At 52.9% G+C, this 24,708-nt stretch overlaps 3 protein-coding genes and 4 non-coding genes across 10 annotated transcripts; 6 read left to right on the plus strand and 1 right to left on the minus strand.

Moving 5' to 3' along the window:
- The first annotated feature begins 45 nt into the window (after positions 1 to 45).
- Positions 46 to 7,499, plus strand: LOC143826294 (transcription factor HES-7.1-A-like). The gene is made up of 4 exons (XM_077315034.1): positions 46 to 145; positions 1,010 to 1,105; positions 1,249 to 1,327; positions 5,763 to 7,499. The coding sequence occupies exons 1-4, from the start codon at positions 101 to 103 to the stop codon at positions 6,215 to 6,217; spliced, it is 675 nt and encodes a 224-aa protein (XP_077171149.1). The 5' UTR covers positions 46 to 100; the 3' UTR covers positions 6,218 to 7,499.
- A 93-nt stretch (positions 7,500 to 7,592) lies between these two features.
- TRNAG-GCC (transfer RNA glycine (anticodon GCC)) lies at positions 7,593 to 7,663 on the plus strand. Its single transcript has one exon. It is a non-coding gene; the product is annotated as a tRNA-Gly (tRNA).
- Positions 7,664 to 8,213: 550 nt separating this feature from the next.
- TRNAT-AGU (transfer RNA threonine (anticodon AGU)) lies at positions 8,214 to 8,287 on the minus strand. Its single transcript has one exon. It is a non-coding gene; the product is annotated as a tRNA-Thr (tRNA).
- Positions 8,288 to 9,261: 974 nt separating this feature from the next.
- TRNAA-CGC (transfer RNA alanine (anticodon CGC)) lies at positions 9,262 to 9,333 on the plus strand. Its single transcript has one exon. It is a non-coding gene; the product is annotated as a tRNA-Ala (tRNA).
- An 88-nt stretch (positions 9,334 to 9,421) lies between these two features.
- On the plus strand, positions 9,422 to 16,573 carry TMEM107 (transmembrane protein 107). 4 transcript variants are annotated; one of them, XM_077315765.1, is made up of 7 exons: positions 9,461 to 10,285; positions 10,681 to 10,751; positions 11,637 to 11,752; positions 12,242 to 12,309; positions 13,794 to 13,894; positions 14,824 to 14,920; positions 16,104 to 16,573. In XM_077315765.1, exons 3-7 carry the CDS (start codon positions 11,666 to 11,668, stop codon positions 16,171 to 16,173), a joined length of 423 nt encoding a protein of 140 aa, XP_077171880.1. In that variant the 5' UTR covers positions 9,461 to 10,285; positions 10,681 to 10,751; positions 11,637 to 11,665; the 3' UTR covers positions 16,174 to 16,573. The 4 variants fall into 4 exon arrangements, with proteins under 4 accessions (XP_077171879.1, XP_077171878.1, XP_077171880.1 ...); XM_077315764.1 differs by lacking the exons at positions 10,681 to 10,751; positions 14,824 to 14,920 and adding an exon at positions 15,856 to 15,952 and having other exon boundaries at positions 9,422 to 10,285; XM_077315763.1 differs by lacking the exon at positions 10,681 to 10,751 and having other exon boundaries at positions 9,444 to 10,285.
- A 613-nt stretch (positions 16,574 to 17,186) lies between these two features.
- LOC143826860 (U8 small nucleolar RNA) lies at positions 17,187 to 17,316 on the plus strand. The gene has a single exon (XR_013227141.1). It is a non-coding gene; the product is annotated as a U8 small nucleolar RNA (small nucleolar RNA).
- On the plus strand, positions 17,196 to 23,508 carry LOC143826770 (aurora kinase C-like). The gene is made up of 9 exons (XM_077315762.1): positions 17,196 to 18,212; positions 18,994 to 19,184; positions 19,768 to 19,912; positions 20,560 to 20,623; positions 20,764 to 20,955; positions 21,225 to 21,363; positions 21,552 to 21,700; positions 22,180 to 22,354; positions 23,037 to 23,508. The coding sequence occupies exons 2-9, from the start codon at positions 19,137 to 19,139 to the stop codon at positions 23,205 to 23,207; spliced, it is 1,083 nt and encodes a 360-aa protein (XP_077171877.1). The 5' UTR covers positions 17,196 to 18,212; positions 18,994 to 19,136; the 3' UTR covers positions 23,208 to 23,508.
- Positions 23,509 to 24,708: the final 1,200 nt, after the last annotated feature.

A 24,708-nucleotide genomic window follows, 5' to 3' on the forward strand; every position in this document is an offset into this window, starting at 1 on the left:
CTATAAAACAGGCCCCTCGTGCCTTTGAAGCGGGAGAAAGGGGGACGCTGTGTCTGCAGGAACAGCCAGCTGCCTGTCCGTCCTGTGGGGCCCGCCAGTTATGAAGATGACAAGCCAGAAATGGGGAAGCAAAGAGGACAAGAAGGTAACAGCGGCATCCGGCCTGGTTTGGCTGCGGGTCTCTGGGAATCCTGCTCTTAGCTCCTTTTTTAAAGGGGAGAATGCTGGGTTGCCAACTCCCAATGGGGAAATTCCTGGAGACTTGTAGAGTCCAGGAAGGGTCACCCACTCTCCTGGCTTTTCTCTAACTGGATGGGAAATGGGATGATTTTTTTTTTGGGGGGGGGAGCAACTTCTGTGTGGGTCATGAGGCTGTACTACCCACAAGGGTTTATAAACTGACTTAATTCAGTCCAATAAATGGTTTCATAGCATTCCAATGCATACTGGGAGCAAAGCTAACAAGGTGAACTATGACCCCAAAGGTGGGACAATTCAGAATTCAGTTCAAGGGGAAGAGTTCTGGGGAGGGGGGGGGCAGGAGGGGTGCTTGATGCCTGGTGGAAGAGCTCCCTTTTGCGTTTTGTGCTAGCAGCGTTATGCCCTTTCTGTGTGTGATGTTGACACTGATGCTCTGTCTGTCTGTGTAATTCCTGGTGGCTCTAAGATCCCAATGCATTGCTTACAGAACACCCCATTCTGTTGGTTATCCAGGGGGCAGTGGATTGCAAAGTATAAATAACCCTGCTGGTCACTCACTGAAGTATTTTCTCCCTGCTGTCCGGAGGCCAGCTGTGATCCTGGGAGATCTTCTGGCCCCACCTGGAGGTTGGCAACCCTAGGAGAGGGCCGAGTTCACCCCTCCCCCTCCCAGGTGGAGCTGTGCGCAGGACCCCGGCCCGGTCTGGCGTGGACTGTTGGGTTTTCTGTCTCAGAACCTCTCCCTTTTCTCTCCTGGCGGCTCCTGCGGCTCTTGCCTTTCCTGTCTGCCATCTCCCTCTTCCTCTAGCTGCTGAAGCCCCTGATGGAGAAACGTCGCAGGGACCGCATGAACCAGAGCCTGGACCGCCTCCGGGTCTTACTGTTCGAAGCCACGCAGGACGAGGTAAGGGGAGAGCCCCCTCCCCAGCGCCCGAAACCTCCCCTCCAAAGCAAATCGTACAAAGGAAGATTTTATTTTCATTCCTCCTCTCCCCTCCCCTTTCTTTCTCTCCCCCCTCTTCTCTTGTCTTGTTTTTTTCTTTGCAGAGACTTAAGAACCCCAAAGTGGAGAAGGCGGAAATTCTGCAGAAAACTGTCCAGTTTTTGAAGACGCAGCCTCTATCAGGTATAACGTTTCTCGTATCCTTTCTCCTCCTTTCTTAACAGAAAGAACCCATAAGAGGCGCACAGACCTTCGGGGGAGGTGGGGAAGGCACCCCCGGGGGCCTATGCTAATAATGAGGGTCGCCAACTCCAGATCAGGACAGTCCTGGAGACTGGAGCAGGAGAGGATAGGGATTGGGAAGGGGAAGGACCTCGGAGGCAGGCTGTAATGCATCAGGGTCCACCCTCCAAACTGGCCCTTTTCTCCTGGAGAATGACTCTCATGCAGTCTGGAGAACAGTTGTGATTCCAGGAGGCTTCACCTGGAGGCTGGTAACCCTTCTAGCGAGGCCCCAAGCCTTTCTGCACCTTGCAGAGAATTTCAGGGCGTCTAGAGGCTGGACAGCTCACACAGCCGAATCAGCAAGGCTGGCCCAGCTCATCTCCCAAGCTAAGCAGGGCTGACCCTGGTGGGCCCCTGGATGGGAGACACCAAGGAAGAGAGGGAGGTCCTGGCAAGCCACCCCTGTAGGCCTCTGAAAACTGCATGAGTGGTGGCCAAAGGTCATCTCTCCCCAAAGTCCCACTGGGTTGGGGGATTCTTCAACATTTGGGGGCTTGAGCCAGGGGCTGGAGGAGTTGGGAAGAGAAGGGGAGGGTCCTTGGGAGAATGCCCTTCAAAGCAGGGACTTCAGCTATAATTCCAGAGATCTCCAGGGCCTACTGGGAGGCTGGTCACTAAAGGTCCTAGCAGGCCAACTAGACTCATGCCATTTACAGTGTGGGTTGCCAACCCTGGGTTGGGAAATTTCTGGAGATTTGGGGGGTGGGGGTGGAGCCTGGGGAGGAGGGGGCTGGGGAGAGGAAAGGAAAGAAGCTCGGTGGGGCCTGCTGCCACTGTCCCCCCTCCCAAGCAGCCATTTTCTCTAGGAGAACTGATCTCTGTAGTCTCGAGAGCAGTTGGGATGCTGGGAGATCTCCAGGCCCCGCCTGGAGGTTGGCAATCCTAGGCTGCACATGGAAAGGTAAGAGCAGTGGCCCGCTGTCTTTCTCTGGGGAGCCTCTTGGTTCCTTGGTGCTCTGCTGGAAAGCCACAGCTGTGAGCCATGGGGCTCCCCACTCCTCTTCCTTCCTCTGTACTCAGCCCCCTTTCCCCATCGCGCATTTCTGATAGGGATGTGGTCGAAATCTCCATTCTTCCATGCAGATATTGTAGACTCTCTAGGGCTTCTTTGCTTACAATTAAGGTCTGGAGCATTTTTGCAAGCAGGCAGAAATCTGTGGGTGAAGCATCACCTGTTGAATTCACCTCCCTGCAGCTGTGAAGGTCATTACAGCCTGCTTATCCTTGGGAAGACATAGGTGCAAGTCAAAGGCTGTGTGTTTGTGAGTGCAATGCATGTGTGTGTGTAAAGAGACCCTTGTGTGAGCACGCACAACCTGTTTTCAGCACACCTTAACCTCTTTTCTGCCCCCCCCCCCCCCGCAATCCCCATCTATTATACTGTTTTGGCTTCTTTGCTTGCATCTAACATGGAAAGAGTATCTTCTTTCTTGCATGGATTTGTTTTATTTTCGCATGGATTTCCTGAGGAAGATTAACCACTTCTTTTTTTCTTCCTTGGCAGGGTTCCTGTGACCTTTAATGGCTGCCCGGCAGGTGGAAATTCAACAGGCAAAGCTGTTTTTCTTGGCTTGTGATGGATGGATGCGGTGGATGCCCTCTGTCCTGCAGCAGCTGTTTAAAGGCACAGGAACCTGCCAGTCCTACAGGGAGAGTTTTATCCCCCCCCCCCCACATACACTCTTCTTGATTCGGGGACTGAGCAGCAAGATAAAAATGGACCCTGTCAGGGCATCAGCATGACTTAGGCCCTGGCAAAGAAACCCCATCTTCCCGCCCTGCTTGACTTTAGCCCTTTCCCCCCCTTCAGCATCACATGGTGTTCCAACAAAAAATGCTTACCTGTGTATTTTCTTTTGCTCTTTTTTCTTTCTTCTTGCCTCCTTCCCTTCCAGACCTATTTCCCCCTCCAACGTATCACTTTAGGTTTCTTTAAATGCCATCTCAAATGTTTAGCGACACGGGGTAAGTCGACTTAGCCTGCCAGGGGGTGGGGGTGGGGGTGGGTGTACCCACACTGGGGGGAGGCTCCTTGTCACCCCACAGGTCCCCAGAACCCTGGCACCTGCCCAGCTGCTGGCTTAGATAACCCCTGGGGTTGGGGAGGGCACTTGGGGGTCTTGCACACAGCCTTTTTCCTGGCGGTCTTGCGGAAGAGCCAGAAGACACTTGGCAAGGGGGGGGGGGAGGGGGGGGAGGAAGAACCTGATTCATCCTGACCAGAGCGAGTAGCAAGTATCGCATTTCTGGAGTAGAAACAGTCTTAGATCACATTAGGAAGGAGTCTAGTTTTTCTGCCCTTCGTAACTGGGGAAGGCGAGACCTACAGTGGCTACAGCACCTATGTAACCCCCAGGTTAGGGTTGTGAGTGTCCTGTACAATGCAGGGGGTTGGACTAGATGACTCATGCGGTCCCTTCCAACTCTAGGTTTCTATGATTCTAGGTTTGGATGGCAGCACATGGTAACTGTTTGGCCCAGGTCTCCGCCCAAAACTTAGGGCTATTTGTTCAGGGCGGCCTCTGCTTCAGTCTTGTCTCTTTGCAGAGACACAGCGATGGGGAATTCCACAGGGATGACCCCATTGGCCATCTGCAGTCAAACCAACTGTCTTGGGGGGGTCTTAAAAACTGGGTGATAGGTGCCTGGGGGGGGGAGCACATAGAACTTGATCCATGGTTCATGGTAAATTCATCTTTGAGGAGCCATAAAATTCTGTTCACTGACCGGGAAAGGGGGGGGGGGGGAAGCAGGCTGCTGAGCTGTAGCCATGCCTGTGATTTCAACAACGTCTGTTCCTCAGCCTTGAGTGGAAGGTATTATCTGCTTGTTTTTATTTCCATCCCACAAAAATGTTCATCCGCTGATTTCTGCACATCAGACTACTTTTGCAGACATGGCGACAGGATCGAATAGGATCCTTGGGGGTGGGGTGGGGGGGTCAGTGGGGAGCGTTGACAAGAGTAGGTTGACATTTGGAATGATTTAAAACTGTTCATATAGGATACTAAACCAGGCCAAATTAATCTTTCAGTAAAATCAATGACTGGTGAGTTTTGGCCTGTTTTTAGAGCAAACAGGAGAGGAACGGAACCGCCGGGGGGAGGCCTTAGTGTAGGGTTGCCACCTCTGGGTCGGAAGATTCCTGGAGATTTGTGGGTGAGGCCTTGGGAGGGCGTGGTTTGGGGAAGGGAGGGGGCTCAGCAGGGCTGTGATGCCAGAGAGGTGACCCTCTGAAGCATCAATTTTCTCCAGCGGAACTGATCTCTGCCATCAGTTGTAATTTCGGGAGATCTCCAGGTCCCACTTGGAGGTTGGCAACCCTACATAGGGTTGCTCTAAGGTAAGGTATTTTGTCTCCCTGCTGCAGCAAGACTTCTCTTTGGTGCAAATAGTCCCATCACGACAAAGAATTGTGGGAATTGTAGTTCTGTGACGGTGTTGCTGCCTCCCACGGTGCTTTTTTAGCAGCTCTTAACATAGAAATTGTGGGGTGAAATCAGGAGTGGGATTGCTAAGTAATGCCTCCCCCTCCCCCCCCCTCTGGCTAGAGGCTCTTCTGGAGTTGTAGCTGGTGGTTTTCTTGCATTTCTGCTTCCCATGCAGCTGTTAAAGATTCTCTGCTTGGGGGTAGGGGTGGGTCAATGCTGGATAACTTATTGTGTACTTTATTTAATTATGGATTCAAAGGTGCTAAAATATTTAAAAAACACATTTCTATGTTTCTGCATAATATAAAATATGAGGATTCTTCTTATATCTGAGTATTTCATGATTGGGGCTTTGAGCACTCCAATTTGGCCTAAACAGATTCATGGGCTTAGAAAATTTCATTCATTCATTCATTCATTCATTCATTCATTCATTCATTCATTCATTCATTCATTCATTCATTCATTCATTCATTCTCTTGATGAATTGCCCATGTTGCATCTTAAAGATATTTAGTAGCACTTACTCCAGGCTGTATATGAGGAGCTATATATATATATACATTCATAATCATTTAATTTATGGGATGCTCAATTATAATTTCACCACCGAGGGAGGCATTTTGTTCTTCCGTATCAGCACAATCTGTACCTTTAAGCCTGTTTGGACATTTGTCTTTATCCTAGACCCTGGACCAGATAGGAAGGACCATAGGAACAGGTTCTTAAAATAATATTTTGGCAATTCGGGGGGGGGGAATCCAAACTGGGGGGAGCTCTTAGCTGTAGAAGTGCTGGAGTGTTTCGTGGTCCAGCCAGTCAGAGATGCTGCAGAGACGCCCGGGGACAAATGTCCAACTAAAAAGTTGCTTTCTTTTTTATTGTCGTTGAATATACCACAGAGACTAAGCACAAAGAGGAGGCTCTTTTGCAGAGGTATCACAGTGGCTACCGGGAGTGTCTCACCCAGGCCACCCACTTCCTCCGAGCCAGCCCAGGCATTTGCAGGGGCAAAAAGGCCTATCTGATGGAGCACATCTGCCACTGCATGGAGAAGATCACGGCCAGCCCCCGAAGAGAGCCACACCGGCCTCCGCCGGCAGCCGCCAACCCCAACTATGAGCGGTACAGTCCAGAGGGGTTTGCTGGGTGCAGCCCACCTCTCGGGGGCGGCGCAGCGTACGTCCTGCACCCGCCCCCAGCCAGTTACTCTGCCAGCCAAGGACTCCAAGCCCGGGGCTCTGGCCCGGCCCAGCAAGACGGCTGCAGCCGATCGCAACAGAACAAATTCTCTGAAACGCGGAATTCCGCGGTACAGTCTCCGCAAGCGCTGAACGTGTGGAGGCCGTGGCCTTGAACAAAGCCCTTTCCTTGTGATCCCCTTGTAAATGGTATATGTAGATACTCTATATATATTGTATATTTCGGGTTTTATCTGGCCAAAGCGTTGGTCTTTTCTTTTTGTTTTGTTTTTTCCCCTCTCTCCTTTTTGGGGGTGGCGGCAGAGGACGTGCCTGGCTTTTCTCGTGTGTATTAGTGGAAGTCAGATTTTTGAAAAAAATCTCCCTTTGACATCTTGCAGAGTGCGGCAGTCAAATGAACCTAGACTTTAAACGTGGAACCCTGAAGCACGGAGAACCTTAATCCAACACCGTGTGTGTAGTCTCTCTCTCTCTCTCTCCCTGTATGTGTGTGCGTGTGTGTGTTTGTGTGTCAGGGTTGTGTGTCAGGGTTGGCAACAGGCTCTGGTGCTGCCCAAGAATTACAGCTGATCTCCAGATTTCAGAGATCAGTTCCCCTGGAGGAAAACAGCCGTTCTGGAGGGTGAACTTTATGGCATGATACACCCGCTGGTGAGGTCTCTCCCCAAGCCCCGAAACCTCCTACCTGGAACTGGCCACCCTGGAAGAGGTTTCTTTTCCTTGTGATTCCCCCCCCCCCTTGTCTTCTGAATTTCTGTATATTTTTGTAGAGCAGAGGCTGTTTTGGAAAGGTGACATGCTATGGATTCCGGCTCTCTTTGAAATGAGCAATGAATGGGTTTTAAAAAAAGAGACTAAAGACTTTGAAACAGTGGTATGATTTAAACAAACAAATACAATGTATTTTAAGAGCGGTGGACATCCTGACTCAGTTCTGGGCTGGTGCAGACAGGTGTGGAGGGATGTTCTGTCGCTGGATGAGCTGCAGGTGTTGTTCCAAGTGAGCGTCCCTAAGTTACATCCTTTCATGCCAGGGGCTATGATAGTGCTTGCTCTCGCTCTGCAACAGTGCTAAGAGATGCATGGATTGCAGTAGTCCCCCTGCTGCCCCCAGAACTGCTTCCTGGGCAAACCTGTGCAGTTATAGTCCTCAGGGTCTGCACCGGTGGGTCATCAGCCTGGATCCTTTGGCTGAAGCAGTGCAAAAGCATCCTTCACAATCCTGAAAGGACTGCACTGTGATCTACCCACGTGTGTGTGTGTGGGTGTGTGTGTGTTGCAAAGCAGCTAGTCCCTTGTAACAAAACCAGCTGAGGCATCCCAGAACTAGAGATCACAAGATCGGACAGAAGGCAGCGGATAGACTCAGGTGGCCGGTGGTGGTGATGGGGGAAAGATATTTGTCAAAAAATGTCAGTAATAAACAGGAGTTTAAAAAAAAAAAACATCATGGAATGGCTCTTTGTTTTTAAACAAGAACAGATTTTCGATAATCTTACATACTTGTGTAGAAGCGACATTGACACAGTAGCATTGGTGGTTCAGTGGTAGAATTCTCGCCTGCCACGCGGGAGGCCCGGGTTCGATTCCCGGCCAATGCAACTACATTTTTCACGTTTTCACCCATTTTTCTTTTCTTCTTGCATCACTTCTCAGCAGATACATGCCCAATTGTGCAATTAAGGAAAGGAGAGGAGAGGAAATCGGTGGGCTGGGGGTGGGGAAGGGCATGCTTTTCTGGCGGCAGTTCTGCAGAAACTCCAGCCATGGTGGCTGGAGGAAGCTCGGCTCGCTCCATCTGCGAGGAGCTGGTGAACAGCCGCGGCGCATCAGAATAAGGTTTGAAAGTTCACCAACCAGGCATTAATTTTTGTTCTTCCCACGTCTGATTGCCGAAGCCCAGGTTTAGCCCTTAAGGCAGGCGCAGAGTTGCAAAAAAGGCATTGGACACTCTATGCAAAAATCCCAAAACCCTAAACGCAGAGAGATTTAACCCTTTGCAATGCAGAGAGAGCAGGGACAGTGGTTGTTCCTGCATGTTATAAATACACAGGGGTTTATCTCCAGGTTCGACTGGTTTTAAAAAGAGGAACGGGAAAGAGCTGGAAGCAAAACGCTTGCGGCTGCAAATAAAAGCAGGAATTCAAAATGAGGCACCGCTGGGATTCGAACCCAGGATCTCCTGTTTACTAGACAGGCGCTTTAACCAACTAAGCCACGGCGCCACTTGGCAAAGCAGTTCTGGCTGCTCTCCCCTCAGTATGTATAGACGCAGAAACGCAGCCTTTGTGTCCTCCTTCTCGCGGCGGGGAGGCCTCGACGGAGCAGGGCCCAGCAAGGCACGGGCGGCACAGGGGAGAGAGGCCTCGGCGACGCCGCGAGGCAGGCTGCCTTTGCGCGCAGGCACTCTGCACGGGCTCAGGAACAACCTGCTTCTTTGCAACTGACTGGCTGGGAGGGGGGAATGTGTCTTGGCCCTGTTTGGGGGTGGCACATCATGCTCAGAGAGGGAGGGGCCGTCCGCGCTGGGGGGGGGGGCGCGGATCCTGTTGCCACCTGGGCGCTGCAAAGCCAATGGCTCAGGCTCTGACCTCTCTGCCGCCTGGCTTGCCAGCCTCCAGGTGGGGCCTGGCGACCTCCCGGAATTACGGCTCACTTCCAAGCCACGGAGAGCGTCAGTCCCTCTGGAGAACGGGGGGTGGCTTCTGGGGCAGGAAGCGCCAGGACATTTCCAGCCTGCAGTCGGTGACGGTAAATTGTCCCCCCCCCCAAAAAAAAAAACAACTTCTGGGCAGTTCCGTGCATAGTTTGCAGCGCTGTGCATGCATCTCTTTGCTCATGGATGTGCTCCTCTGTGTATCACGCCCAGGAAAGGTGCACCCTTCCCTCCCGCCGCCCCCGCCACTAACTTCTGCCCCCGTCGAAGCTGGTAGGACAAAGGTGAAGGCCAGGGGGCGCCTTGCAGGCCCGCCCAGTTTAATTCTGGGATTAATCTTTGGTGTGTGTGCACACTTTTGAGAGACCTCCTGCTTCTTCCTGGTGGGCCGGGGAATCTCTCCTGGCCGGGCTCTTTCGCCCTCCTCGTTTTCATTTGCACGTGAGATCCATCTGCAACCCTCGATTGAAAACTGCAGAGAAGCACCCGGAAGTGGGACCGTTAAGTACAATAGGGACACTTGAGACGAGAAGCTGCATACAAGGGGATGTAGCTCAGTGGTAGAGCGCATGCTTCGCATGTATGAGGTCCCGGGTTCAATCCCCGGCATCTCCACTTTTTTCCCCGGGCTGCTCTTCTCTTACAGTTTGGGTCGCGGTGCTCCCGGTTGCATTTTGCAAAGAGCGGGGAGGGAGAAAGGACCCTGCTTTAGAAATGCCCCTTGTCGTGTTGGAGGCCCGCCGCGGAAGTGGGGAGGGGGTCCCCAGAAGCCAGTCCTGCCACCACGTCACTTGCAAAGCCGGAGGAGAGGAGACTTTGGCCAAAAAGGGAACTGGAGACTGGCGTGCGGTGCCTTTAATGGCTGGCGCAGCTTCAGTCCAGCCCCGAGCGTTTCAGCAAAACCCCACCCCCTGAACAGGAGTGAATTCGGTTCAGAGAACCCCGGCATAGTGCCCCTGTCCCGTCCTCCGCGCGTGGGATCTGATTTGAGAATTTGCCTCCCGTCCCTTGAAGCCGCCGCTGCTGCCCGGTCCAGGCCGAGAACCTCCTGGCGAGTTGGGGCTGCGGCCTGGGGCGGACAGAGGTTCAGGGGGGTGGCAAGCCCCAGAGGCCAAGGGATATTCTCCCGGTAGTCTGGAGAGAAGCTGTAATTCCGGGGGATCTCTAGGTCCCACCTGGAGGCTGGCATCCCCACCGCTGGCCGTCTAGCCTGAGGTCGTTGGGGGCTGCGTCTGGAGGGCTTCTCCCAGCGCTTTTTTGCAAAGAGCAAGTGGGTGCAACCAGCTTGGGAGGAGGGGCGGGTGGGGGCACCCATCTTGTCGTTCCTTTTGGGAGATCAGCGCAGCATGGACGGCAGCGCCGGTGCGGCCCGGGCAGGAGCGGGATAAGGTGCCCTCCCCTCCCGACACCCCCATGCTGCTTTTTCACATCTGGAAAGGAGGAGAGCGACAAACGGCCCGGGGACAAAAGATGCGCTGTGAGCAGGATTCGAACCTACGCAGGGAATCCCCATTGGATTTCAAGTCCAACGCCTTAACCACTCGGCCATCACAGCTGGATGCTCAAGGTATTTTGTTACCATTTCCAAAAGTGCATCGCTCTGCGCTTTCCCTTTGCTTTGATACTGTACTAAGAACCACAGCCCTGCAAGGTAGGCTAAGGACGACCGCAACAATTTCATCAGTAACCAGGAAAACAGGAATTGTAATCCTCTCAATCGTAATAATCTTTGATCGTTGTGCCAGTAAAAATAACTTCATGGCAAAGGTTCCTATAGTTCCTTTAGTTCCTATCTCTCTCTCTTAAAAAAAAATATCCAAGATTTTTAGGCTCCCTGAATGCCACACCTGCGTGCTTGTTTTCCGCGCCCTCTGGACACAATGACGGTAACGAAGAGGTTAAAGAGAAGGTCACTTGCCCGGAACCAAGATGGCGGCCGAGACCAACCTTTTTGTGTTTCAGAATCTCGCGATACTGCGCCAGTTCGTGTCGCGTTAGCAGAGAAGCGGCCGGAGTGGTTGCTACGGGCAACGGTGAGGCCTTAAGCCTGAATTTGGGTGATTGGGGGGGGGGGGGGATGGTCCTGCCAAAAGTGTGAGAGTGGGGGGATCTGAACCCCTTATTAATTATTATGTGCTAGATAAAAGGGCGCGGAGTGGATGCATTCGGGGATCCCTGGAAAGGTTGCAAATATTTATTTGGAGGGGAAGCCTTCGTGGATTTCTGTGCGGGGGGGGTGTGTGTGTGTTAAATCTTTTGCATTCTGGGGAGGGGGAGGGAGGGTGTTGAAGTGCCGTTTTGGCGTGGTTGGGTGTGGATTAACTGGTCTGCCTTTGCCCTTAAGGAGTTGCAGATGGTTGTGTTTAAAAAAACTCTTATTTTTAAATTGCAATGTTAGGAATAAGGAATTTTCACCCCCCTCCCCACAATTTCACAAACTGCATGGTCTAGATCTGTGTGGGTAGACAATCTTTAATGAGAAAATGGATTTTGTGCCATAGTGCAAACCAGGGTGGCCCAACTGTGACTCTCCAGGTGACAGTGGACTACAATGACCATGAGCCCCTGTCAAGGTTCATGGCCATTGTAGTCCGCGGACATCTGGAGACCTACATCTGGGCCATTCCTGGTGTAAACCATCATCTGTATTATTAAGGCTCTTGTGGGTAAGAGTTTCTCTCCCCCCACCCCAGCCTTGCTATGTGTGTTTCCAGCAGTGGTTATTTGCAGCCATGATGCTCAATATCTCCCAGGTTTCAAACTGTCAGTTGGTGAGTGCAATGTTGTTTGCAATCCTGGGATGTTTCCAGGGCCCACCTGGAGTTTGGCAACCCTAGGGTGGATGCACATAAACATGAAATGGTTACCACCATTACCCACGTTGCACTTCTGCATTGTCTCCTTCCTGTTGCTTCCAGGAGTTCTTCACCGATTGGGTGCCAGAAGGATGCCTTTGGTCAATGGATTGGTACCCTCCCGATTCCTGACTCTCACAGCCCACCTCGTTATTGTTATCACCATCTTCTGGTCCAGGGTGAGGCACTTTTTCCTGGCTACAAAAGGCTGCTTCCCCCCCAATCGTTAGTCGTTATGCAAAACAGGTGAGCTTAGGGAAAAGGAGATTTTAAGGGCAACCGCACAAAGCTGCCTTATCACACCACTGATCCATCAAGGTCACAACTGCCTCCTTACACTGGCAGTAGCTTTCCAAGGCTTCTGGCAGAGGTCTTTGATATCACCTTTTTTTAATACTGGAGATGCCCGGGATTGAACCTGGAACCTTCACAGGAGCCACAGTCCTCCCACTCCCATACCATTTCTGCTATAATCTACCCCCCACTAAACATCTCTTCCTTTTGTTACCCTGCTGAGAATATGTCTCTGCTAACCCCGCTTCATGTGTTTGTTATGAATGAATAGAGTGGAAAAAGAGAACAGGACAGTTGCAGGGGAAAGATGGGGCTGCCATTTCTTTTGGCCAGAGAACTGATCTTTCCCTCTCTGTATGTCTTCTGTGTTGCAGGAGAACAACGTTCGAGCTTCCCTGCCTTTGCAGTGTACCCAGCAGGAGTACGAGAAGCAGGACACAGAGTGAGTCTCCCGCCTGGGGCTCTTCCTGGGCCCGGCTGTCTCTTCAGCCCTTCTCTGACTTCTGGGTTTTACAACCCAGAGATGAAGGCAGAGCTGTGTGGTGGTGACATCCCCTCTCCCAGCCCCATGCCTGTAGATTTCCCTCAACTAAAGGCAGCTTTTTCACATGTATCTTTATGAGTGTATGTTCCTAGCAGCATATGCCCAAAGGGGTGGGGGAGGAGGAGGCATCTCCTATTTTAATATGAGATGCAGCTGTTCTGCCAGCTCTACCTACCCCCTCGTCTTTGTGTTTTGTTTGCAAGCGCTGGTGGGATTGACATTAGATGGTGGCACCTCTGCATGGCTAAGTGCCAGAGGAAGGTCCTTCCTTTCCAGCAGATGGGCCGGTGGTCTACCATTTGGCTCAGACTAGCACACTGGCTGTAAAGCCAGGCCAGCTTTAAGGAGCAAGGGAGGAGAGAAGGACTAACTGTGCCCAGCTGGTATCTCCTTCCCCCAACTCACCTTGTCCTGTATGAAAAGCCTTGAAGCCTGGCCTGGATTATCCCGTGGCCTCCACCCTCTCAGCCCTTGGAATATTAAACTGCACGCCTGTACCAGAGAGCAGGTCGCTCTGCCACCCATCCTTTGGAGAAGAGCCCAGTTGCAGGAATTGTCTCTGCACAGGGAACCAGGTGCCTCACTGTCGGCCATGGGGAATTCCAGGCAATGAGACCGCCAGAGCACCCTGCCCTGATCCATACTTGGGCTGTTAGTCAATAAACTGCTGGGCTGACAGAGCGAAGCAGCAGAAATCAGGGCCTGGCGTGAATTTGGCATGATCTCCGGTCAGACAGTGTGCTGGGCCACTGCACAAAACTCACCCTCTGTGGTGATCTCGATCACAATCTTAGAATTTATCCAACCACATCAACAGGCGAATTATTTTTTAAAAAACTACTTGTTTCTTTTCCATAGCTAATGCAAACACAGGCTGGGCTTATTAAAAATACTCATTGCTAAGCTGTAATTTCAGATTGTTTCCTATGTACAATGACTCTTTAAATGTTTAACATTTAGTGCTCCGTACAGTTGAGTTTTCAATGTGATTTTAACGGGCACTAAAGGTATTTAGGAAGCCATGCATTGATTTAGAAAATGGTTTATTTATTAATGATAGACGTCTTATGAAAGCAACAAGCTACGAAACGGGATCAGCAGCTGGCCCCTATTGGCATCTGGCTTTCTAGTTTTGGCACTTCTGTGTCAAAATTGGTTCAGTATATAAGATATAACTTGATTATACGAGCCGACAGTAAAGATCGGCAGCATTTATCACATTGTTTGGATTTCTTAGTACATGGGACGTGTTCCCACTACTGTCCTTGACAGTCTTCTGATCCGCTCTCTGACCCTCTGCAAGATGCTTGTGTGGGGCTGACCGACCACCCTGCCCTCCCTGGCTGTTGGACGTAACTCTTCCTGTGGTTTCCCCCCTCCAGGATGGTGGTGGCCCTGTCCGTGACCCTGGGGCTCTTTGCGGTTGAGCTGGCTGGCTTCCTGTCCGGGGTGTCCATGTTCAACAACCTGCAAAGCCTTCTCTGTATCCTTCATCAGCAGAGGCTGAGTGCTGTGCAGGGTGGGGGGTGGGGAATCAGAATCAAAAACACGGGGAATTCTCTGTGCCGACTACAAGCCCAGGCAGCTTCAAGCAGAGACTGGATTAGCAGCTGGGATAGGGGTCCATCAGTGGCTGTGAGCCACAAGGTCCAGGGAGAATACTCTGCCTGGAGGAGTCATGCTCTGTATTCTTGGTGTGGGGAGGAGGGGAGGGTTTCTGGAGTTCTGGCCCTGCTGGGGGACCTCCTGTGTTTTGGCCACTGTGCAACATAGAGCGCCGGACTGGATGGGTCATTTGCCCTGATCCAAGATGGCTTGTCTTATATTTCCTTCTGGACTAAGAGAGGTGTAGGAAAGCATAAACTCTGTTGCCTGGTTCTGGATGGGCTTAAGGATGTGCATAAGGAGAAAGACAAATGTGCCTGTGGCCAACTCTCTTTTTAGTTGCCGCTTGTGCAAGGAGATCTACCGGGGACTAAAGCTCTGGGTCACACTCCCTGACACCTGGATGTGTCCTCCTAGTAGCCTTGGGAACACCTTGTGTGATTTGGTCCTTCCTCTGTAAGATGACAGCTCTTTGCACATCGGATGGGGGCGGGAGGTGGTACCAAATCCCAGCCAACCTATGGCGGCCCTGTCGGTCTTTCAAGGCAAGAGAGATCATTTGGCGTTACCTGCCTGTGCAGAAGCCCTGGACCTCTGGGGTGGTCTCCTAAGTCCTAAGCAAGGCCAGGCCTGCTCAGCTTTCGCAGTCTGGTGAGATGAGGCTAGCCTGGGCAGTCCAGGTCAGGGCAAAGGTCAGATTGAGGGGACACCCTTGGGGATGTTTGGGCTGTAACCTTGGTCAGGTCTCTGGCGGTAGAGGCCCTTTGACTGTTGTTCCTCCCTGACTGCACATCACTTCCACACTAGCCACTGGGGCGCACGCCTCCGCAGTCATCGCCTTGCTCTTCTTCCTCTTTGAACAGTGGGACGGCAGCCAGTACTGGTGGATCTTTGCTTTCTGCAGGTTGGTTGAGGGGACGGGGACCTCTGGAGGCAGCACCCGTCTCTGCAAGGGAGCCCTGCGCCTAGAGCAGTCAGCAGGGCAGAAATGCAATGGCCAGCAGGTTTCACAAGGCTGGGGCGTCTTTGTAAGATAGCCAGAGTCCATAATGTAAGGTTCAAGAAGGAGGACGGTAGCTCGGGACGTGGCTCCCAGCCTCTGGAGATCAGGAAGGCGTTTCCCATCCCCTGGGAGACCTTCCCCTTGACCTGGGCTGCCTGGCTTGTGACATAAAGTTGGGGGGGGGGGGAAGAGCCCCGAGATAATCTAGCAAATCCTGATGGTTCTCCCTGGCCAGCCCCGGGAAGGTGATGCTGGAGGTCTTTTGCCTTTGGTTTTTATGGACATGCATGCCTTATGCCAGGGGTGGCCCAACAGTGGCTCTCCAGACGTCCATGGACTACAAGGCCCATGCTGCTGGCAGAGGCTCATGGGAATTGTAGTCCATGGACATTTGGAGAGCCACTGTTTGGCCACCCCTGCCCTATGCTTTGGGTTCCCAACATGGTGCCCATGGGCAACATTACACCCGCTGACATGTTTCCTGGTGCCAACCAGAAACAGGGCGGGACTTTTGCCAGTCGTTTCTGACTGGCCACGGGAGATCTGATTCACTACAGATTTTTTAAAAGATTGCTTTGGCCCCTGCAGCGATTTCTGCGGCTGGCTCCTCTAGTAGCTGGCTCTGCCTGCTGCTCGTGCCATTCTGTGGCCATGCTACCACCCTGGGTGAGAAAGTTGGGGACGCCTGCCTGTTTCCTGTGACTGAGAACAAACAGATCTTTTAACTGGAGACCCCCGGACCCTCCTGCAGGGCCTCTGCCCAGCCCTGTCCTGAGGGGTTCTCCCCTGGGATTTCCCACTCTGTTCCGATGGTTTCCCTGACTGCTCCCTGCTAGCTTTGGCCGCTCACTGCAGTGCCTCCGTCAGCCTCTCCTTTTTCGTCTCTGAGCGCTGGGAGATTGTCACCTACTGGTACATCATGGCCTTCTGCAGGTAGACCCATAGCACTCTGTGTGTGTGTGTGTGTGTGTGTGAGAGAGAGAGAAGCATGCAAACCCTCCGAAGGGAAATGGGTTCTCTTTTCCCAAGGGAACGGGCATCCAGGCCATTGCCCAAGACTAACCCCTTCCCTCTCCCTCCCCAGTGCCTTACCTGCTGCTGTTGAGGTCCTCCTTTTCATCTCCGTCTTCGGGCTGAAGAAGAAGCCCCTGTGAGAGGGACTCTGTCCGCCATGGTGAGGCCTTTGTCCCCTGAAGAGAGGGGCCACCAGAAGAAGCATATGAGCAGCCCTGACTGCAAGCAGAGGGCCTGAGAGACTTGCCCTTGGGGGCCTCTAACCAGCCCTGACTTTCCTCTTCCCCCTTCAGACCCTTTCCCAGGGTCCAGGGGCAGCCGGGGAGTCTGTCTCCTCCTCCTGTATTTGCAGGGCCAAAAAACTCTGGAGCACATGTGATTGGCGGGCCATTGGTCACCCGGACTAAGCCTCATGACTTTTCTATGGAATTAACGATTTGCATTGCTTTGAATGAATGACAGAATTCCAGGCTGGGGGTGGGTATCAAAAAAACACCTATGCATTTTTTTAACCTTAATAAAATGGCATCTTTCTTATTAGCGGACTGAGTCTCTTGCTTCTAGGGGTTGCCACTGGAAGTCTGTTAAGTGGGGAAGATTTAAATGAGCACCTGTCAAAAATGTGTAGTTGAAACTAATAAGATGAATTTCCGGCAGTTCAAATGACATTTCCCTCTCTGTGGGCCCAGGATAATCTCCCACCTGGCTTGGCCCCTGAGATTGGGACAAGGAAGGGGGACAAATTAATTGAAAAATAAAGTATAAATAAATAGCTAAGTCCCTGACGGCTCCCTTACTTGAATCAAAGTCTGCCAATCTTTGCAATGTATTCATCTGTCTAGCTTGGTACAGCAACCAGGGGGAAATTTATTACATTTCCTTTTCGGCTAAATGTTCACCCCCAGGCCTTTCCCTGGCCAATAAGCGAGGACTATGCAAACGAGCCACCGCAAAGCTCTGTGGGAAACCAACCGGCTCTCCTAATATTTCGAAGGCAGAAAACATGCGGGCGCTTTTTAGGGGTGCCCGTGAAGCGGCGGCGGCAAAGCCGCTCGGAGGGGCAGCCAGGGCCGGGTGTCTCGCAGACGGGCCTCGCCATGACCTTGAGGGACGTGGCTCAACCGGTGGTTCTGGCCTCGCCTTCATCCCGGCATCGTCAGTGAGGTATATCCTTACCTGTTCCTCCTCCGGGAGAACAGCACATGATGAATGGAGACGCATGAGACATGATTAAGGTCTCCCCGGGTGGGGAACTGCAACACCCCGCCCGGCTCCTTTCTGATCGCCGCTGACGACCTTTTTCAGGGCTGTGTCGGCAGTCCGTTTTGTCTTTTTCTCTGTAACTAATTTATGTTTAATTTACCCTTGGTTCCTTTTTTTCCCCTTATAACATGATTGCGAATTCTTTATACTCGCTTGCTGCTAGCAGCAAATTCGCTGTTGGTAGTTTTCAAGAGATCAAAGCTCTCGTGACGACTCCCCCTTGCTTTCTCATTGGCTCGGCTCGCCCTTCATTCGAAGTGTCTCCTTGGGCATTTCCGGGCGGGCTCCGATTGGTTGCCTTTGACAGGCGGTGGTCACCTCCCCTTATTTTCCTTGAATGGTGTTGTTAATTTCAGTATTAGGAAGGCGTGCGTAAGACCTAGCTATCATCCGCAATTATTTAAATGCTGGGAATGTATTTATTTTTATGGCGTTTCTTCCTATCCATACTACTCCCAATACCTGGATTAGGCGGCTCACAAAATGGCTGCCGCGCTCTTTGCCTTTTGATTGGCTTCATTCGCGCAGGCGCCAAGGCGTCCTCCCTCAACAGAAAAAACAGCTTGCAGGCGGCCTAGCCAATCAGTAGCAAGCTCCTTGCCGGGAGCCAGAAAATGGGCCAATCCCTGAAGCCCGACGCCACCTTAAAGCTAACAGGCCGCTCCCCACTCCGGCTTTTAATCGTGAAACGCGTTGCCCGAATTCTCGTGAGCGGAGAGCCAATAAGAGGTCGCGACGTCACGGCCGCCCTGAGGAAGGCTGGGACCGGCAGTTGGGGCGGGTGGACTTCTTTACCAATCGGGAAGCGCGCTTTGTCCGAACGTTGCGACAGCCAATAGGCGTCGAGGAGGCAGATTTGAAAGGCGAAGCCGGTCAGTCGGAGCGGAGACCGCGGCGGGAGCGGGTCGCGCTGCGGGTAAGTGGGCAGCTGGGCTTGCTTTGGTGACTGAGCCGTGGCGCCTTCCGTGGCTTTATGCTGCTGTGTAGCGTCGGAAGCCCATAAATGAGGCTCGCTGTAAGTGCTGCGACCCTTCCCTTGAGGACATGCCAAGGGGTCATGTTTGCAGGTCAAGAATGCAAGAGACTCCAGTCCGTGCGGCAATCCAGGGGGAAGGACACAGTCTCCTAGGGGAGGTCCCAGGCTTCTGTCCCCAGGAAGGACGTGCACGCTCAGCCCAAAGGCCCGGAGCGCTATCCACCTTATTCCCTGTATCTGCATAAATTATAGAATTAACGTGTACTCCCCATGGCATTACGTTAGCCCTTCCTTGTAAGTGTTGTAGTTATTTGGATGCATAATAGCATACGCACCACTGGGGCACAGTAGGACATACCTGTGAGCAAGCTTGTGTAGGGTGTTATTTAGAGCTTCATTTAAAAGTCCTAAGGTTTGACCTTAAATTTAATTGTTGGGTGGATTGTATTGGTGGATTCTAATCTGGGTTTGATTTCCTGCCCCTCCACATGCAGCCAGCTGGGTGACCTTGGGCTAGTTGCTGTCCCCATAGAGCTGTTCCTGCAGAGCAGTTCTTACAGGGCTTCCTCAGCCCCACTTACCTCCCAGGGTGTCTGTTGTGGGGAGAGGAAGGGGAGGCTATTGTGAGCCGCTTGGGAAGCCTCTGTAATATTCGCTACTGGCCCTTGGAGGTATGACTCGCTCCTGGGGTCCTTTGCTTGACCTGGTCTTTCACCTGCAGGTCTGGAATGTGCTCTCTGTGATTCTTGCTTCTGACTTGGTGCTAGAAACGAAGGCTGTGGCCTCCCTCTCTTGGTGGGGGTCCTCATCCAAAGGTCTCTTGCGGGCGTGCAGAAGGAAGTGACAAGGCCACCGGCCCTCAGGATGGCAAATAAGGAAAATGTATCCGGTATCTATAGCAGCCTTTCCAAAGTAAGCCATGCTCTGTTTACACCAGTCGCAGTTCTCTCAGAACTGTTCTTGCACAGCAGTTTCTCTCTGAGCTCCCTCAGCCCTACCTACCTCACAGGGTGTCTGTGGTGGGGAGAGGAAGGGAAGGAGAACATAAGTTGCTTTGAGACTCCTGGTAGTGAAAAGCCAGGGTATAAAAAACAACCCTTCTTCTGATACGTGAATTTCAGCTTGTTGCCCACTGAGTTACGTTTTGAATGTTTCCGTTTGTTGGCTGTCTTTCTTGCTAATGGAGCTTGAGGAGGTTTGCAGACGCTAGTAGAATTGTGAGGCTGCCACGGAAAAGGCCCTGTCATGTGCCCATCCAGTGAACTTCTTTGATTGGTGCTGCTGGCAGGGGCTCATGGGGATTGTAGTCCATGGACATCTGGAGAACCACAGTTTGGCCAGGGCTGCCATAAGTCAGCTGTGACTTCAGCAGTTTCCACCAGTCCCGTAACTTCCTTTTTAAACCGAGGGGGAAGGGGGGGGGTTGCGGAAGAGTCCTCATTGCCGTCTCTCCCAAGCGCCTCTGGATTTCCGTTCTGCTCTCCCTTCCCTGCAGTACCGGATCGCCAGCACGGTGGGCTCCCAGTGGGCCCTCAGCAAGAGCAGCTGCACGCCGGTCGGCACTCCCTCAGGCTCCCTCTTGATGCAAAGAGCCATCACCAACAGTGCAAAGAACAACCTGACGTCTGGCCAGAGCCTAGGTAGGAATGCTCTTTTTGGGGAGGGGGGAGGGCTGTGGACACACACAACACCTCCCTCCCCCTCCTCTCCTTCCTCTGCTGATATATATATTTCCAACCTGATGGCCAGGTGATGGATGGCTTGTTAACTGCAGATAATTTAACTGTTAATTTTAGTACTTTTGTACTGCTTTAACTGTTGATGGCCCAGCCTACTGTTGTGAACTGGCCTAAGCCTGGTTTCGGAGAGGGGAGGGATACAAGAGCCAGCTTGGCGTTGTGGTTTGAGACGGACTCTAATCTGGAGAACCGGGTTTGATTCCTCCAGATGCAGCCAGCTTGGGTGACCTTGAGCCAGTCACAGTTCTCTCAGAGGACTTCTGTCTGAGCTCTCTCAGCCCCACCTACCCCACGAGGGTGTCAGTTGTAGGGGAGGAGATTGTCAGCCGATTTTGGGACTCCTTCCTGTAGTCAAAAGCGGGGTATAGAAACTCTTCTACACATTGAATTCTTAACAAACCACCATAAAACACTGTCTTATGCTGAATTGGCCTGCCTGCTCCGGCTGGCTGGAGCTCCCCAAGGTCTTTCCCATCCCTGCCAGACGGCTCCCTTTTTAAGTGGAGGAGCCGGGAACTGACGTGGCCCTTGTCCACCTGTCTCCACAGCCGCCCCAGGCAGGGTCCCGATTGATTCCAGTTTCAGTGCCCAGCCGGCCCAGGCAGCAGCCACGTGAGTTTTTCCGAGGGCTTCAGAGGAGAGCGGCTTTTCCGCCTAAGCGGGAGGCATCGCTGCATGTTCCACTTGCCAAGTCCCGGTGTAGTTCCCTCTCACCTTGACCCATGCTCCTTTCGGTCTCTCCGCCCTTCCAGGAAGGTGTTCACCATCAACGATTTTGAGATCGGGCGGCCGCTTGGCAAAGGGAAGTTCGGGAACGTTTACCTGGCCCGAGTCAAGGAGACGCAGTTCATCGTGGCCCTCAAGGTGCTCTTTAAGTCCCACCTGGAGAAGGAGGGCTTGGAGCATCAGCTGCGGCGGGAGATTGAGATCCAGTCTCACCTCAGGTGTGGGCTGGGCCCTGAGCAGGGTGGGCGTGGGGCTCCATTCGACTGGTGGGTGCAAAGCTCTGGACCAGGGGTCCACAAACCTTTGGAGCCTGTGCGTCCCTTTGGAATTCTGGCGCAGGGTGGTGCCCCTTACATTGAGAAAACCCGAACTTGCCCCTGAGTTTCAACCCCCAGTTTGGGAACCACAATCCACAGGGGGATGGCTTTGGGCGTCTCCTGCCCCCTGGTGTTGGGTCCCTGTCCCACGCCCTTTCTCTTCTCCACAGGCACCCCAATATCCTGCACCTGTACAACTACTTTCACGATAAGAAGCGCGTCTACCTGATCCTGGAGTATGCCCCTCGCGGGGAGCTCTTCAAGGACCTGCAGAAACACCAGCGGTTTGACGAGGCAAGAAGTGCCACGGTGAGCTGCAGAGCGTTTGGGGACCCGGCGTCGGCCGGAGGGTCCTTTTGGCCACATTCTCATCGACTTCTGCATCAAGTTGCCCCATTAATCCGCCTTGCCCCCCCCCCCACACACAGCAAGGGGAACTGCCTTGCCTGGTGCTCGGCCCAATGCCTCTGCTTCTGCCCCCCCCCCCCCCCCCGCAGTACATGGAAGAGCTGGCCGACGCACTCATCTACTGTCACGGGAAGAAGGTGATCCACCGCGACATCAAGCCGGAGAATCTGCTGATGGGGCTGAAGGGGGAGCTGAAGATCGCGGACTTTGGCTGGTCGGTGCACGCCCCCTCGCTCAGGTGAGCGAAAAGGCCCGCGGGCTTTAGTCTGAAAGCCTGTGCCCCAACACCTGACTCCGTCTCTGAAATATAAAATCCCACGGTAGTCAAAGTTTCTTTGAGAGCATTTGTTTTTTCCGTTAAGTCCTTGTTCTGTGAATGTACTGCTACTGTTCATTGGGAAAGCCGGGTGAAATATTAAAATAAGTCACCGTGGCAGGCTGCAGCGTACCGACATAGCATCTGCTTGGCAGGCAGAAAGGTCCGTCCCGTTGCAGGCCCAGGCAGGAGGTGCTGTGAGAGATCTCAGCTGCCTGAGACCCAGCTGCCAGTTAAGACTGACTTGGTCCAAGAAGCGGGTCTGATTCCATATACAGACAGCGTCTCGTGTGTGTGCAGGCGCTGGGCCCAGGGCTTGGAGAGAGCCGGGCGGCAGTCCTGGCCGGAGAAAGGCTGGCCTGTTCGGCTCCTTGAGGTTTCATTCCTGTTCCCTGTTTTAGGAGGAAGACTATGTGCGGGACGCTGGACTACTTGCCTCCCGAAATGGTGGAAGGCAGACCTCACGACGAAAAGGTGGACCTCTGGTGCATCGGGATTCTGTGCTACGAATTCCTGGTGGGGCACCCGCCTTTCGAGAGCGCCTCTCACTCCGAGACCTACCGGCGCATTTTAGCGGTGAGCTTGGCACTTTTCTGGTCCGGTTGGCCTTCAGCCTGGCACGAGCGCTGTTTATGCCTCTGGATCTGGGCGTACGGCAGGGTGGTTTCTGATGTGGGGGCCCAGCCATACCCCCCCCCAAAAAAAGAAGCATCTGGAATGGAGGCCAGTGGGCCCTTCTGCTTGTGCACTTCAGGTTGCTTCACTTCTAAGACAGGGGAAGCAGAACTCTTGCTGTCATGGTGTCAATGGACTACAAGTCCCATGAGCCTCTACCAGTGTTGGCAGGGGTCATGGGAATTGTAGTTCATGGACATCTGAAGGCCCACGCTTTGGTCACCCATCTAAGCTATCTGCTTGCCACCTGTAAAAGAGCCTGGTCTTCTGTGCTCCACAAAATTTAGGAACCAACCCTCGGACACACCGCCTCCTGCTCCTCTTACTGTCCAGCCTTCTGCTTGTATGACCTGAGCCAGGCTGTCCCAAATAGGACATTTTGGAGGCTCTTAATTCATCGTGTCAACATAAATCCACCCCTTTCATCTAGAGTGGGGACTTGGGTCTTTGTGTCACCTGTGCTAATTTCTGATGGGGCACCCACCTTTTCAGAGGTCAAACAGGGTCTTGTCACCTGCTTAACCGTTTCCCTCCCAAATCTCAGATGTGAGCAAGCCCTGACCTCTGTCTCTTCTTCCCGCAGGTGGATCTCAAATTCCCGTCATTTGTACCAGAAGGGGCCCGGGATCTGATCTCCAAGTTGTTGCGTCGGATCCCCAGCCAGCGGCTCTCGCTGGAGGCTGTGAAGGAGCACCCCTGGGTGACAGCGAACTCTCGACGGGTGCTGCCCCCAGTCTTCAGTTCTGCACCCTAGAGCTCGCAGTGCAAAGACTCATGAGTGGATACAACTGAGGGATTGGAGTTGCTGCTTAGAACTTTCTCTGCTCTCCACAATCCTTGCTACAAGCTGAAGAGGCTGTTAACGTGTTCCTTTTGCCTTCTGGAGCCTGTCTTTTGGGACCCTGAACGGGTGTGCCTTCTCAGCATACCTGGGGATTGATGGTGAAATTCCCCTGCCTGGCTTTGAGTGGCCGTGAACACTATCGTTCTCCTGAAATCACTTTTTTGCTGGACTTGTTCTGAAACCCAAATAAATTAAAAAATACTTTTTAAAACCTTGTTTGTGCAGCATCATTTTCCTGAGGGAGGATTGTTTGCCCCCTGATTTTTCTATTTCTCTGTTCTTTGTCTCCTAATCAATATTAAAGATTATTTTGCAAGGACTTGCAGATGGGCATTTCTTAAGCGGGTGACAGCAACTGGCACCCCTTGGCCTGAAAGGGGGTGGTGGTGAAGGAGACTGGTAAATATTGCTATTAATTGTGGAGGGATTGGATGAAAGGGGAAATGAGAACAGGGCCAGTGTGTGGAAGATGTTCATGGTTGACAAATCACCTCTTTGCATCTTCTGACTTTCCCTGGATGGCTGAGGCTAGCCTGGTCTTGGAAGCTGAGAGGGGTTGGCCCTGGTTAGCGCTCGAGTGAAGGGCTGTCAGTGAGGACCAGATTTGCTATGTGGAGAAAGGCAATGGCAAACCACCCCTGCAGGGGGGACCTTTTGCCTTGAAAACTATAGCAAGGATTCCCTGCTAGGGCTCTTTTGCTCTCAGGGGTTATGTGAGAGCTGGCTGGAATCACTGGGCTTCACAGGAGCCCCCTTCCCCAGTCGCTCTGCAAGCCTCGTCTCTTGTCTCTTTCTCCATGGTGGAAACGGTAAATGGCCGATCAGCCGGCTCCTGCGTGGTCTGCAGAGGCAGGTCACCCTTCCTGGGTTCCTCCAAGCCTAAAAAACACTTCAGGGATCAATAGGCTGACAAAGGCTGCCCTACAAGGTCACTGGAAGTTGGCTGCGACTGGAGGGTGCTCTCTGCCAGCGTGGAATTGGAGCAAATGGGGTGGCCGGCCTGGCGCTCTCCAGATGTGCAGACTACAATCCCCACAAGCCCCTGCGAATGGGACGTGCTGGCAGGGGCTCATGGGAACTGTAGTCCACAAACACCCGGAGAGCCACAGGTTTGAATCCCCACTGTTGTTTCTGGGTGACTTTGGCCCTGGGACCAGATACCCCGCTGCCAACTTTGGGTCTGGGGCTTCCTGCAGCAGTGGCCTGGGGCAGGAGTCCCACACAGGTGGGCTGGGCTGGGGATCCTGCCAAACACCCCCTCGACGTCCCTGCAGGAGGCTGCCTGCCCCAGGGTGTCCATTTTGTGTCCTTGGGGGGGGGGCTTTCAGAGGTGGCCTTCCTGGGGGGGGGGAAACAGGCGAGGCAACATGGCGGCCGGCCTCCCCCTCCCCACCGCCTGCCTCCTCCTCCT

This window comes from Paroedura picta, chromosome 16 (assembly GCF_049243985.1).
Source record: "Paroedura picta isolate Pp20150507F chromosome 16, Ppicta_v3.0, whole genome shotgun sequence".
Lineage (NCBI taxonomy): Eukaryota > Metazoa > Chordata > Lepidosauria > Squamata > Gekkonidae > Paroedura > Paroedura picta.

Excerpts from the sequence above, each read along its gene's own strand:
- TMEM107 (XM_077315764.1), top strand. The coding sequence starts at position 10,132 with ATGCTGCTTTTTCACATCTGGAAAGGAGGAGAGCGACAAACGGCCCGG. Across the intron at positions 11,753-12,241 it reads TCACCATCTTCTGGTCCAGG|GAGAACAACGTTCGAGCTTC; the intron begins GTGAGGCACTTT and ends TCTGTGTTGCAG. Across the intron at positions 15,953-16,103 it reads TACATCATGGCCTTCTGCAG|TGCCTTACCTGCTGCTGTTG; the intron begins GTAGACCCATAG and ends CTCCCTCCCCAG.
- LOC143826294 (XM_077315034.1), top strand. The coding sequence starts at position 101 with ATGAAGATGACAAGCCAGAAATGGGGAAGCAAAGAGGACAAGAAG. Across the intron at positions 146-1,009 it reads GAAGCAAAGAGGACAAGAAG|CTGCTGAAGCCCCTGATGGA; the intron begins GTAACAGCGGCA and ends CTCTTCCTCTAG. Across the intron at positions 1,328-5,762 it reads GAAGACGCAGCCTCTATCAG|AGACTAAGCACAAAGAGGAG; the intron begins GTATAACGTTTC and ends AATATACCACAG.
- LOC143826770 (XM_077315762.1), top strand. The coding sequence starts at position 19,137 with ATGGCAAATAAGGAAAATGTATCCGGTATCTATAGCAGCCTTTCCAAA. Across the intron at positions 19,913-20,559 it reads GACGTCTGGCCAGAGCCTAG|CCGCCCCAGGCAGGGTCCCG; the intron begins GTAGGAATGCTC and ends CTGTCTCCACAG. Across the intron at positions 21,701-22,179 it reads GTGCACGCCCCCTCGCTCAG|GAGGAAGACTATGTGCGGGA; the intron begins GTGAGCGAAAAG and ends TCCCTGTTTTAG.